Source organism: Ornithorhynchus anatinus, chromosome 8, assembly GCF_004115215.2.
Source record: "Ornithorhynchus anatinus isolate Pmale09 chromosome 8, mOrnAna1.pri.v4, whole genome shotgun sequence".
Classification (NCBI taxonomy): Eukaryota; Metazoa; Chordata; class Mammalia; order Monotremata; family Ornithorhynchidae; genus Ornithorhynchus; species Ornithorhynchus anatinus.
In genome coordinates, this window is record NC_041735.1 from 3079214 (window position 1) to 3091651 (window position 12438).

The window sequence follows — 12438 nt, forward strand, 5'->3', positions numbered from 1 at the left end:
GGGCCCGTTCTCCTTCCTCGTCTCCCCCCGACCCCCGTTCCCTCCACGACCCCCGGCCCGGGCTAAGGTAGAGCCCCCCCCCCCCCCCCCCCCCGGACCCCAGACCCTCAGATGGAGGGGGCGGCCCGGCTTTAGGGCCGCTTATGGAAAAGGCGGAGTTTTCCTCCCCTGGTCCTCGGGAGGGGTGGACGGGAGCCCACCCCCCAGCCCGCCCCCCGCCCCCCGCCCCTGCCCCCACGGCCAATGAGAACGGACCCCACTTGACACCTGCTTATATACGGCGGACCCCGACAAAGCGCTCACCTCGCCGGGCCTTGCAGGCGCAGGGCAGGGCCAGGGGCAGGGGCAGGGCCAGGGGCAGGGCCAGGGCCAGGGCCAGGGCCAGGGCCAGGGGCAGGGGCAGGGGGCGGCTCCCGGGATAGGCCCCCCGACAGCATGACGTCCAGCAAGATCGAGATGCCCGGAGAGGTCAAGGCGGACCCCGCGGCCCTCATGGCATCTCTGCATCTCCTCCCGTCGCCCACCCCCAACCTGGAAATCAAATACACCAAGGTAAAGGGGCGGGGGGGAGGGCAAGGGGGTCCCCGGGCGCCCCGTCCCCCCCCCACCCCGACTCTGCTCCGACCCCCTGTGACCTCTGCCCTTCCCTTAGGCGGCGGGGAGGGGCGGCGGGACCGTCCCCCTCCCCCCCACCCCCCGGACCATCCCCCCTTCTCCCCTTTCCTTCTCCTTCCCATTCGGCCGGTCGGGGCAGGGGGTTCTACTTCTCCTCGCCCCCTTCCCGATCTCCATCTCTCGACAGGCGACCTTCGAGGCGCGCTGTCTTGGGGATCCAGGTGTCGGGATGGTCTTTGGTGGGAGATGGATCGGGGGCGGTCCCCCGCGGGAGGGGAAGGGGGTCGTCCGGCCGCATTTAGAGCGTTTGGCAGAGGCCCGGGGCCCGGGCTGGGTCTCGGGGCCAGGCCTCTCTGTCCGGGGTCCGGGGTCTGTGTCTGTGTCCCAGAGTCCATGTCCCGGGTCTGGGTTCCAGTTCTGCCCCGGGTCTGGTCACCCCGTCCATCCCTACTCTCCTGCCCTTTCGACCCGTCCCAGGCCCCCCAGTCCTGGCGCCCACGGCCGCCGTCCGTCACCGACCCGCTGTCCGGGGCTTCCTCCCCCTTGTCCGTCCCTATCTCCGTCCATACCTGTCTCCTCCTGTCCTGCCCCGTCCTCCTCCTGTCCGTCCCCCTCCTGTCCGTCCCTGTCCCCCTCCTGTCCTGCCCCGTCCCCTTTCGGTCCCCGTCCTCCTCCTGTCCGGCCCCGTCCCCTGTCCGTCCCTGGCCTCCGTCCAGCCCCTTCTCCTCCTGTCCGGCTCCGTCCCCCTCCTGTCCGGCCCCGTCCTCCTCCTGACCGGCCCAGTCCTCCTCCTTTCCATTCCCGTCCCCTGTCCGTCCCCGACCTCCGTCCATCCCCATCCTGTCCGGCCCCGTCCTCCTCCTGTCCGTCTCCGTGGCCCTCCTGTCCGGCCCCGTTCCCTGGCCAGCCCTGTCCTCCTCCTGTCCGGCCCCGTCCCCCTCCTGTCCGCCTCCGTCTCCCTCCTCCTGTCCGTCCCCGTCTTTCTCCCGTCCGTCCCCGTCTTCCTCCTGTCCGGCCCCGTCCCCTGTCCGTCCCCGGCCTCCGTCCATCCCCTTCCTTCTCCTGCCCGTCCCCGTCCCCTGTCTGTCCCCGTCCTCCTCCTGTCCGGTTCCGTCCCCTGTCCTTCCCCGTCCCCCTCCTGTCCGTCTCCGTCCCCCTCCTGTCCGTCTTCGTCCTCCTCCCGTCTGTCCCCGTCCTCCTCCTGTCGGTCCCCGTCCCCTGTCGGCCCCCGTCCCGTCCTGCCCCGTCCCCCTCCTGTCCGGCCCCGTGCCCTGTCCATTCCCGTCCTCCTCCTGTCCTCCTGTCCCCGGCCCTCTCTTGTCCCTCCCCGCCCGCCTCCTGTCCCCTCCTGTCCTCCTACTGTCCGTTCCCGTCCCCCTCCTGTCCGGCCCCGTCCCTTGTCCATCCCGTCCTCCTTCTGTCCGTCCCCGTCCTCCTCCTGCCCGTTCCCGAACCCCGTCCATTCCCGTCCTCTTGCCCGTCCCCGTCCCGTTCCCGCTCCCGTCTCTTGTCCATCCCGGTTCCCCGTCCACCCTCTTCCCGGGAAGCGTCCGGTGGCCGGGGATCTTCACGGGACGGACCAGGTCAGTCAGTTCGGCTGGCTGCTCGGACCAGCCCATCGCCGCTCCGGGGCAACGGGATTGGGGCACGGGCGCTTCCCGACTCCTCTCCATCCCTTCGCCCCTCCATATCCCTTCATCCCTTCACCCCTTCATCCCTCCACCCCTCCGTCCCTTCACCCCTCCACCTCTCCATCCCTCCATCCCTCCATCCCTTCACCCCTCCATCCCTCCATCCCTTCACCCCTCCATCCCTCCATCCCTTCACCCCTTCATCCCTTCACCCCTCCACCTCTCCATCCCTCCATCCCTCCATCCCTTCACCCCTCCGTCCCTTCCCCCCTCCATCTCTCCATCCCTCCGTCCCTCCATCCCTTCCCCCCTCCATCTCTCCATCCCTCCGTCCCTCCATCCCTTCCCCCCTCCGTCCCTTCATTCCGCCATCCTTTCACCCCTCCATCCCTCCTCCCCCGACTCTCTGTCTCTGCGCTCCGCTCTGTGTCTCTGTGGCTCCGTGTGTCTGTCTCTGCCTCTCCCTCTCTCTGTGTCTCCGTGTCTCTGTGTGCGGGTCTGTGTCTCTGAGCGTGGGTCCGGGTCCAGCTGGCTCCCCGTAAAGGGGAAAACAAACCCCGCGGCCGCATGGAAGCCCCCACCCCACTTCCATGGACAAGCGACGCGGCTGAGTGGCAAGAATGCGGGTTTGGGAGTCAGAGGTCGTGGGTTCTAATCCCACCTCTGCCACTTGTCAGCTGTGGGACTTTGGGCAAGTCTCTCCACTTCTCTGGGCCTCAGTGACCTCTTCTAGTAAAATGGAGATGGAGACCGTGAGCCCCACGTGGGACAACCAAATTCCCTTGAATCTACCCCAGAGCTTAGAACAGCGCTTGGCACATAGTAAGCGCTTAACAGATGCCATCATGCCGGCGCTTAGAACGGTGCTTGGCACGTAGTAGCGCTTAAAAAATACCTTATTAATAATAATAATAATAATAATAATAATAATAATAATAATAATAATAATTATCCCAGGCTTGTCTGGGAGCAAAAGACGGACTGTCCACCGGGCTGGGCCCTCAGCGACCGGCGCTGATCCCTGCGGAGAGGTGGACCGGACCTGACCGGACCGAGTTCTGCCCCTTCCCCTCGTTTTCCCCCCACAGGGCCCCCTCCGCCCACCTCCCCACTTTCTCCCCTCCTCGTTCCCTCGGCAGGGAAGACAACTGATTTATAGCTAATTGGAGCCCTCAGTGTGCAGTTTTGGCCCCGGCTGAGACTTTTATCTAGGATCTCCTTTCTCACTTATTACAAAGAAAAACAATCAGAAATGAAATAATGGATGGAAAGTCCAAAGAGCCTCCATAAAGACGAAATAAACGCTAGTCCAAACGAGAGCACTTTCCCCCTCCCGCCCCCGGCCCCGGCGACTTGTAAAATCGGACATCTGCAGGCGGTTCCTGCAGCTTCTCCTCTCTGCTCTTTGGTCGAGGCTTCAGAGTTTTCAAATCCACTTGTCTGTCCGGCAGCTCGGACCCAAGAAGAACCTTTCGGTTGTTGCTGGTGGAGAGGGGGTGTTGGTGGTGACGGTGGTGGAGCGCGGGGAATGTGTCTGTTTATTGTTGTATTGTACTCTCCCAAGCGCTCAGGACAGTGCTCTGCACAGTTAGTGCTCATTAAATACTTCTGAATGAATCGGCGGTGGTGGAGTAGAGCACGGGCCTGGGAGTGCCCGAATCCCGGCTCTCCCACCTGCCTGTTGTGTGACCTTGGGCAAGTCACTTCGCTTCTCTGTGCCTCGGTTACCTCATCTGTAAAATGGGGAGTAAGACTGTGAGCCCCACGTGGGACGACCTGAACACCCTGTATCTACCCCAGCGCTTAGAACAGTGCTCTGCACCTAGTAAGCGCTTAAAATACCAACATTATTGTTATTAAGTCACCTTACTACTCTGTGCCTCAGTTCCCTCATCTGGAAAATGGGGATTGAGACCGTGAGCCCTTTGCGGGACGGGGACTGTGTCCAACCCGCTTTGCTTGTGTCTACCCCAGTGCTTAGTACAGGGCCTGGCACGTAGTGAGTGCTTAACGAATACCGTAATTATTGCTATTATTATTATCGTGGTGGTGATGGTGATTGTAGTGGTGTGACGGTGTGAGGAGCTAAACTGTCAGCTCACCGTGGGCAGGGAATGTCACTGTTTATTGTTGTAGTGTACTTTCCCAAGCGCTTAGTACAGTGCTCTGCACACGGTAACCGCTTAATAGATACGACCGAATGAATGAACAAGATTTAGCAAGAGAAGCAGCGTGGCTCGGTAGAAAAAGCACGGTCTTGGGAGTCATAGGACATGGGTCCGAATTGCCGCGCTGCCACTTGTCAGCTGTGTGACTGTGGGCAAGTCACTTCACTTCTCTGGGCCTCGGTTCCCTCATCTGTAAAACGGGGAGTAAGACTGTGAGCCCCATGTGGGACAAACTGATTACCCTGTATCTACCCCAGCGCTTCGAACAGTGCTCCGCACATAGTAAGCGCTTAACAAATACCAACATTATTATTATTATGAACGGTGGAGGGGAGAGCTAGAGCCAGGTGGGGGTGGGGAGGGGAGAGACAGAGGAGCCGCAGCAGAGTTCCGGGCAAGCGGCGGGAGGAGGATGGCTTTCTCTGCCCTTGAGCCACCCCAGGCTGCCGCTTGTGGATGAACGACTACCCCGAGACCCTCGGGAGCGGGAGCCCTGAGACATTGATCTTTGCATATCTCCTTTTCTTGTTCAAGCAAGGCCGACCACCATGGACCCCCTTTCTGAGGGCACCGGGTCATCTCCCTCGGGCCCCAAGACAACGTCTCCCTCCCCCCCCCCCCCCCCCCAAGGTTGGGCAGGCAGTTCTCAGGAATGCCGGGGAGAGGCAACAGGGAAGATTTAGCATCAGGTTTCCAGGGAGGGGTCGGGTCAACCGTGACTTTCATTCAATCATATTTATTGAGCGCTTACTGTGTGCAGAACACTGTACTAAGCGCTCTATACTAACCGCTGTCCCAAGCTCTGTATTAAGATCAGGCCAAGGGGGCGGCAGGGGCTGGCGGGACTGAGGGGGGCCTGAGAAATGGGGGTCACCGCCCTCCATCCAGAAGGGTCGTGCCGAGTCCGTTGCTTGGGGGCCACTGGGAGGAGGGAAGGTAGGGCAGTTCGAGGTGAGAGGTCACCGACTGGGGGACGGTGGACGTCTCTCCCGGTCTTTTCCAACTCGATGGTCAACGCTTTGCGGCGGTGAGAGTCCTTGAGCTCAGGAAGGTTGGCTAGGCTCAGGTCAAGGCCGGATAAAAGTTAGGTCAAGGCTGGCTGAAGGTCAGACCCTGCAAACCCAGGAACCCCAGCCAGGGAAATAGCATGCCTCAGCACAGCCTGCTTATTTATTGATTATTGATCAATATATTGGCAACTTGGTTCTCTTCTGGATAGCCCACTCTTAACTCTGGGATATTCTCCAAGTCACGCCTGCAGTCTCCCCCAATAAACTGCAAGCTTCCCGAAGGCCGGGCCCCGGCCCTTTGCTTCTTCTGTTTGTTGCCCAACCACCTAGTTGCGTGCCGCACTCAGTAAGTGCCCAGTACAGGGCTCCGCCCACAGTAGGTGTCTAGTCCAATGCTCTGCCCGTGGTAGATGTCGAATACGGTACTCTGACCACAGTAGGGTCATTAATCGGGTTGATTAGAGTCTCCAGGTTCCAAATTAATCAAGGGGAACTAAAATATATTCATCGGAAAAAAATCTCTGCCTCCCTGCTCACTCTTCTCACGGGCCAAAGCCGTCAGTTAACGACACTTCTCCGCTCCCTCTTTCTTTCCCTCCTTCCTCCCTTCCTCTGCCTCTCTCTCCCTCCTACCCTCTCCCTTCTACAATCCCACCCTCCCATCCTCCTTCCGGAGAACCAATTTCTCCACACTCTCTGATAGCATCCCAGCTTTCGTCTAAACGGTGTCGATGGGGGAATTGTAAGAGGGCTCAGAGATGTTTTTATGGTATTTTTGAAGCACTTACTATGTGCCAAGCACTCTAAATGCTGGGGTAGATAATAATAAATAGTAATATTAATAATTATGGTACTTGTTAAGCACGTACTATGTGTCAAGCACTGTTCTAAGGACTGGAGTGCATACAAGTTAATCAGATTGGACACAGTCCATGTCCCACAAGGGGCTCACGCTCTTAATCCACATTTTACAGCTGAGGTACTACAGAGAAGTAGAGAAGTAAAGTGACTTGCCCAAGGTCACACTGTAGACAAGGGGAGGAACCGGGATTAGGACGCGGGTCCTGCTGCCTCCTAGGCCCATGCTATATCCACTAGGCCAAACTGGTTCAGGGCTTTCATTTCCCCAAAGTGCTGTCACAAGCCTGAATCCAATCTGAATGACTTCTATCTACCCCAGGGTTTAGCACAGTGCGTGGCACCTAGCAGGAAATCAATTAATCGATTGTATTTTTTGTGCACTTACTATGTGCAGAGCACTGTACTTAGCATTTGGGAAAGTACAATATAAGAGAGTTGGTAGACACATTCCCTGCCCACGATAAAAGTTATTATTATTGTTATTATAATCTGTAAACTCATTGTACGCTGGGAATGTGTCCACCAACTCTGTTGTCTTGTACTCTCCCAAGTGCTCATTATAGTGCTCTCCCTACAGAGTGAGCGCTCAGTAAATACCATGGATTGATTGATTATTATCAATGATCTCTTTTGACCTTCCCAACATCCCTTCAAGGTGGGGAGATGCAGGGATATTCTCCCCATTTCCCACATGGGAAAACTGAGGGCCAGAAAGGTGAAGTGACTTGCCCGAGGCAGGCCAGCGGCAGAGATGAGCTCTACCCGAAGGGCTTTTTACAGTGCTCTGCCAGAGTAAATGATCAATTTATTTATTGACTGATTGTTTCTGAGACTCCCTCTCAGAGCCTCCTAAGAAGTCTTGCATTAAGTTGGCCTCTCTCCAGCCACTAGTGTCCCCAGCTTCAAAAATCCTTGACTATAGTGAAACGGTGAGGCCTAGTGGATAGAGCACAGGTCTGAGAGTCGGAGGACCTGGGTTCTAATTCCGGCTCTGCCACACACCTGCTGTATGACCTTGGGCAAATCACTTCGCCTCTCTGGGTCTCAGCTCCCTCATCTCCAAAATGGGGTACCCGTTCTCCATCCTACTTAGACTATGAGCCCTATGTGGAACCTGATTATCTCGTATGATAATAATGATGGTATCTGTTAAGTGCTTACAATGTGCCAAGCACTATTCAAAGTGCTGGGGTAGATACAAGGTAATCAGGTTGTCCCACGCTGGACTCACAGCCTTAATCTCCATTTTCCAGATGAGGTAACTGAGGCACAGAGAAGCTAAGTGACTTGCTCAAAGCACACAGCTGACATGTATCTACCCCAGTGCCTAGTACATTGCTTGACACACAGTAAGAGCTTAACAAATGGCGACAGTTATTATTATTTTCCCTTGCGTATTGTCCGTTCCTCCGTAAGACCAGAGGCGTCCTGCTGAGGCAGACCGCTGATTGCCTTTCCTCTCTATCCCATCCTCTCCCAACATCTTTTCCTATCTGTCTCGTTCTCTTTTTGAACTGTCGGATTCTCCAGCATTCTGGTGCCCCACGATGTAGATGGCAGAGATGTTGCTGCGGTCCTTAGGCCACGATCCCTCACGTAAAGACCTGTGTGGGCCACCGGCACTGAAATCACCGCCCCAGAAAGGGAGATCGGGTGACTCAGCCGGATGGAGTCTGGGGGTCCGGGCTGGAGAGCCGAGCACAGACCGATCAGCTTTTGATTTTCTGGATGACCTTTTGCCTGTGCTTAACTCCTCTGAGTCTCGGTTCCTGCTCCTGGGTCCAGTGAGGAGCCTCCTGCCTAAGGAAGCGGGGGACATTCCCCCTGGGCCATCTTGCCCACCAGGTAAGCCATGAGTCCCCGGTGACCCAGGGAAGAACAGGGAAGCCCCCCTCATCGCAGAAGCAGACGGTGAGGTCGGCGATGGGTCGCAGGGGTGGGGGTAACGTGTCTGTTTCCAGTCCAAGAGGCAGGTGGCCCATGTAAGGGAGACCCCGTGCACTGAAAGCTGAAGCGCCTTCAGTGGGGGTCCTTTTAAATGGACTTCCCTGGATTTAAAGGAGGTCTGGCATCCAGCGCTCCTCCTCAGGGCTCCTCTGGCCCGGGGAATGTCCCTGCCCACTGAGACAGTGGCCTGATCCTCTAAGGCTGGACAGGCCTGGGTCTGAGCTGGTGCGTCCACCCCACAGAGTTTGCTAGGGACCGTTTGAGGCCCACCCTCCCCTCCCCCCACTGTCTGCACCTCCCCCGGGAGGGACTGCTGACCCCTTGTCCCCAAAGGCAGCAGGATGGTCTAGAAGAGAGTGCCCGGGATGGGGGAATCAGGAGACCCGGATTCCGGTCCCAGCTCTGCCACCGGCCTGCTGGGTGACCTTGGACAAGTCGCTTTACTTCTCTGGGCGTCGGTTCCCTCATCTGTAAAATGGGGATTCGGTACCTGTTCTCCCTCCTGCTTTAGGCTGTGAGCTCCAAGTAGGGCAGGGATTGTGTCCGACCTGATTGTACTGTATCTACTCCAGCACTTATTTCAGTGCTTGGGAAATAGACCTTAACAAAGATCTAAACGAATATTACCAGTCAGTCAGTCATCATACTTACTGAGCACTTACCGTGTGGAGAGAACTGTACTAAACGCTTGGGAGAGTACAATAGAACAATAAACAGGCACATTCTCTGCCCACAGTGAGTTTGCAGTCTAGAGGGGGAGACATTATTATTATCATTATTGATATAATTACTAATTATTAATATTAGCTCCTCAACCGGGTGGGAAACTGATTCTTGCTCTCCCTAATTCTCAGTCTCTGTCTCACATAGGACTCAAAGTCTGTCTCAGTGCTTAGCACGGTGCTTGCCCCCTAGTAAACGCTTGCCTCAAAACCATTATTATCATCCTCTCCTCTCGCCGATGTCAGGACTTGGGCTAGTAACCCCCGTTCCCACACTGGCCTTCTCTAGAATCCGGCCCTCCCCAACTGCTAATGCTCCGATGGTAACGTGGGCCAACTGGAGTCGCCTTCTCTCTCTCCTTTCTGCGCCCCGTGAGGTCCGAGAGGCCCCCGCAGTTCGTCCCGGCCCCCCGACCGCCGTGTTCAACCACATTCAGGGAGGAGCCCCCGAGCTCTGGACCCCTGGGCCGGAGAGACTGGGGTGGGGGGGGGCGATCCAGGAAGAGCGAGTCCCAGGAACACAGTGACAGTAAGACGGTATCCTCTCCTCTGTCCTCCCCCTGGACTGCTCTTGCCTCCGCTAAACTCGGGCAGGCCACCTGAGGGCCACCGAGACTAAATCGAAAATCCGTCCGGGGTAACAGGTGGCCTTGTTGCGAGGTGGAGAACTTCGAGGGGAGATCGAGGGTGCTTATGCCCAGAGCAGAAGTGGGTTGGGGTTGCAGTAAGAGGGATTGCAGTGGGACACCAGAAGAACTTCCTGATGGACAGGGGGACAAAACGTTGGAATAGGTCACTGAGGGAGGCTGGGGGGGCGTTCATTCATTCATTCATTTAATCATATTTGTTGAGCGCTTAGCGTGTGCAAAGCGCAATGAATTTATAGCCTAGTGGGGGAGATAGGCATTAATATGTAGACTTTAAGCTCGTTCATTCATTCTTTCAATAGTATTTATTGAGCGCTTACTATGTGCAGGGCACTGTGCTAAGCGCTTGGAATGTACAGTTCGGCAACAGAGACAATCCCTGCCCACTGACGGGCTCACAGTCCGGGCAGGGAACGTGTCTACCGACTCCGTTGCACTGAACGTCTCTGTGCCTCAGTTACCTCATCTGTAAAATGGGCATGAAGACTGTGAGCCCCAAGTGGGACAACCTGAGCACCTTGTAACCTCCCCGGCGCTTAGAACAGTGCTTTGCACACTGTGAGCGCTTAACAAATGTCATCATTATTATTGTATTGTCCCAAGTGCTTAGTACAGTGCTGTGCACACAGGAAGTGCTCAGTAAATATCATCGATTGACCAATATTTGAGGAAGAAACAGACATCTTGGATGTTCTAGTTCTACACGTTCAGACAGGCAGGCGGAGGTTTGAATGAGAAGCAGCAGGGCTTAGTGGAAAGAGCACGGATTTGGGAGTCAGAGGTCGAGGGTTCTAATCCCGCCTCTGCCACTTGCCAGTGGTGTGACTTTGGTCAAGTCACTTAACTTCCCTGTCCCTGTGTAAAATGGGGATTAAGACTGTGAGCTCCACGTGGGACAACCTGATTACACTGATTCTACCCCAGGGCTTAGAACAGTGCTTGGCACATAGTAAGCGCTTTACAAATACCATAATTATCATTATTATGATGATGAGATGATAAATCTGTAAAATGGGAATTAAGACTGTGAGCCCCATGTGGGACAACCCGATTCCCTCGTATCTACCCCAGTGCTTAGAACAGTGCTTGGCACATAGTAAGCGTTTAACAAACGCCATCATTCCGGCACTTAGAACAGTCCTGGGCACATAATAAGTGCTTAACAAATTGCCATAATTATTATAATTATATTATAATTATTATGAGATGATCAATCAGATCATTAATGGATTAATGTATTTGTTGAGCACCTATCTGGGGCAGAGCACTGTATTAAGTGCTTGAGGTAGACCGGGAGAATTCGTAGATATGATCCCTGTCTTCAAGGAGCCGGCAGTCTAGTGAGAGAGGCGGTAAAACGAATCGCAGACAGAAGAAAGATGGGGCAGGCGATATGGATATGACCTAGTGCTTGAGTAATAGGGTATGAAAGAAATGTCCGAAAGCGTTACGAGAGGTTGTAAGTACCTAAGTGCTTACGTGATGCAGAAGTGCTGAGCAAGCAGTAGGGGCACATAAGGTGGGGAGATTAGAAATTATTCAGGGAAGACCTCCTGCGGGAGATGTGATTTCAGAAAGGCTTTGAAAAGGCAGAGGGCCACGGTCTGCCAGATGTGAAGGGAGAGGGAGTTCCGGGCGTGAGCGAGAGGTCGTCGGAGGGAGAGACGGGAACAAGGCACGGCGAGTAGGTTACCTCGAGAGGCATGAAGTTACAAGCCGGTGCGGAATAGGAGAGGAGAGAGGGTAAGATGGGGGGGTGACGGGAAGCGGCACGACCTGGTGGCTAGAGCCCCGGCCCGGGAGTCAGAAGGATCTTGTCTGCTGTGTGACTGTGGGCAAGTCACTTCACTTCTCTGTGCCTCAGTCACCTCATCTGTAAAACGGGGATTAACTGGGAGCCTCACGTGGGACAACCTGATTATCCTGTATCTACCCCAGCGCTCAGAACAGTGCTCTGCACGTAGTAAGCGCTTAACAAATACCAACATTATTATTATCTGGGTTCTGATTCCACCTCTGCCACCTGTCTGTTGTGTGACCTAGGCTAAGTCACTTCACTTCTCTGGGCCTCAGTTCCCTCATCTGTAAAATGGGAATTAAGACTCTGAGCCCCATGTGGGACAGGGACCGGGTCCAACCTGATCAGCTTGTATCTATCTCAGCTTATAGAACAGTACTTGACACATAGTAAATGCTTAACAAAAACTATTATTATTCTATTGTGAAAGTGCCTTTGGAGGACGGTCAGGAGTTTCTGCTTGTTGCAGAGAGGAAAGGGAACCCACTGGAGATCGTGTGCAGAATGACATTTTAGAGAAATGACCCTGGCAGCGGCGTGAAGCATAGACTGAAGAAGAAAGAGGCTGGAGGCAGGGAGGCCAGCGAGGAGGCTGATGCGGGGTCATCTTGGCCTTGGGACTTTGGGGGTCTGAGCCGGTGAGGAATCAGGGGGCAGGGCAGAGGCACCAAGGTGAGGCATTTGCCAGCATGCTGTTCTCTTGCTAATTAAGCCCTCGTTAGCCCTGAGGTCGCTGTTTCTGCTTCACCCTTGGAGAACTCCACCTTCCCTCCCGGCCTGTGTGGGGGCTGCTCAGTCTGGAGGCTAGAGGAGGCTGGGGGACTCCCCGGTCTGCAGAACCGCCACCTCCCCTCCCTGCCAGGAGAGGTAGGTGGGACGTTGCCTGTGCTGCCCCAGAACGGCTGAGCCCCCGGAACAGACCCAGCCGGCCTCGCTTTTGGCTTTGCAGCCTCTAGACCAAGGTTCGAAGGGTCAGGACCCTCAGGAGAGCACCCTGGTGCCCAGAAAAATCATCCAGCCCCTCCAGCAACCCTCCCAC

The 12438-nt window shown here is 55.8% G+C and overlaps 1 protein-coding gene across 2 annotated transcripts in view; it reads left to right on the top strand.

Annotated features, from left to right (window-relative positions):
- Nucleotides 1-387: 387 nt before the first annotated feature.
- ALDH1A2 (aldehyde dehydrogenase 1 family member A2) overlaps nucleotides 388-12438 on the top strand; it is a 60799-nt gene continuing 48748 nt past the window's right edge. The window contains exon 1 of one of the 2 annotated variants that reach the window (XM_029070050.1): nucleotides 388-552. In XM_029070050.1, coding sequence (XP_028925883.1) covers nucleotides 436-552 — 117 coding nt within the window. In that variant the 5' untranslated portion in view covers nucleotides 388-435. Of the gene's footprint in view, nucleotides 553-8065; nucleotides 8131-12438 lie in introns of those variants that run through there. The other variant, XM_039912963.1, reaches the window with a different exon arrangement.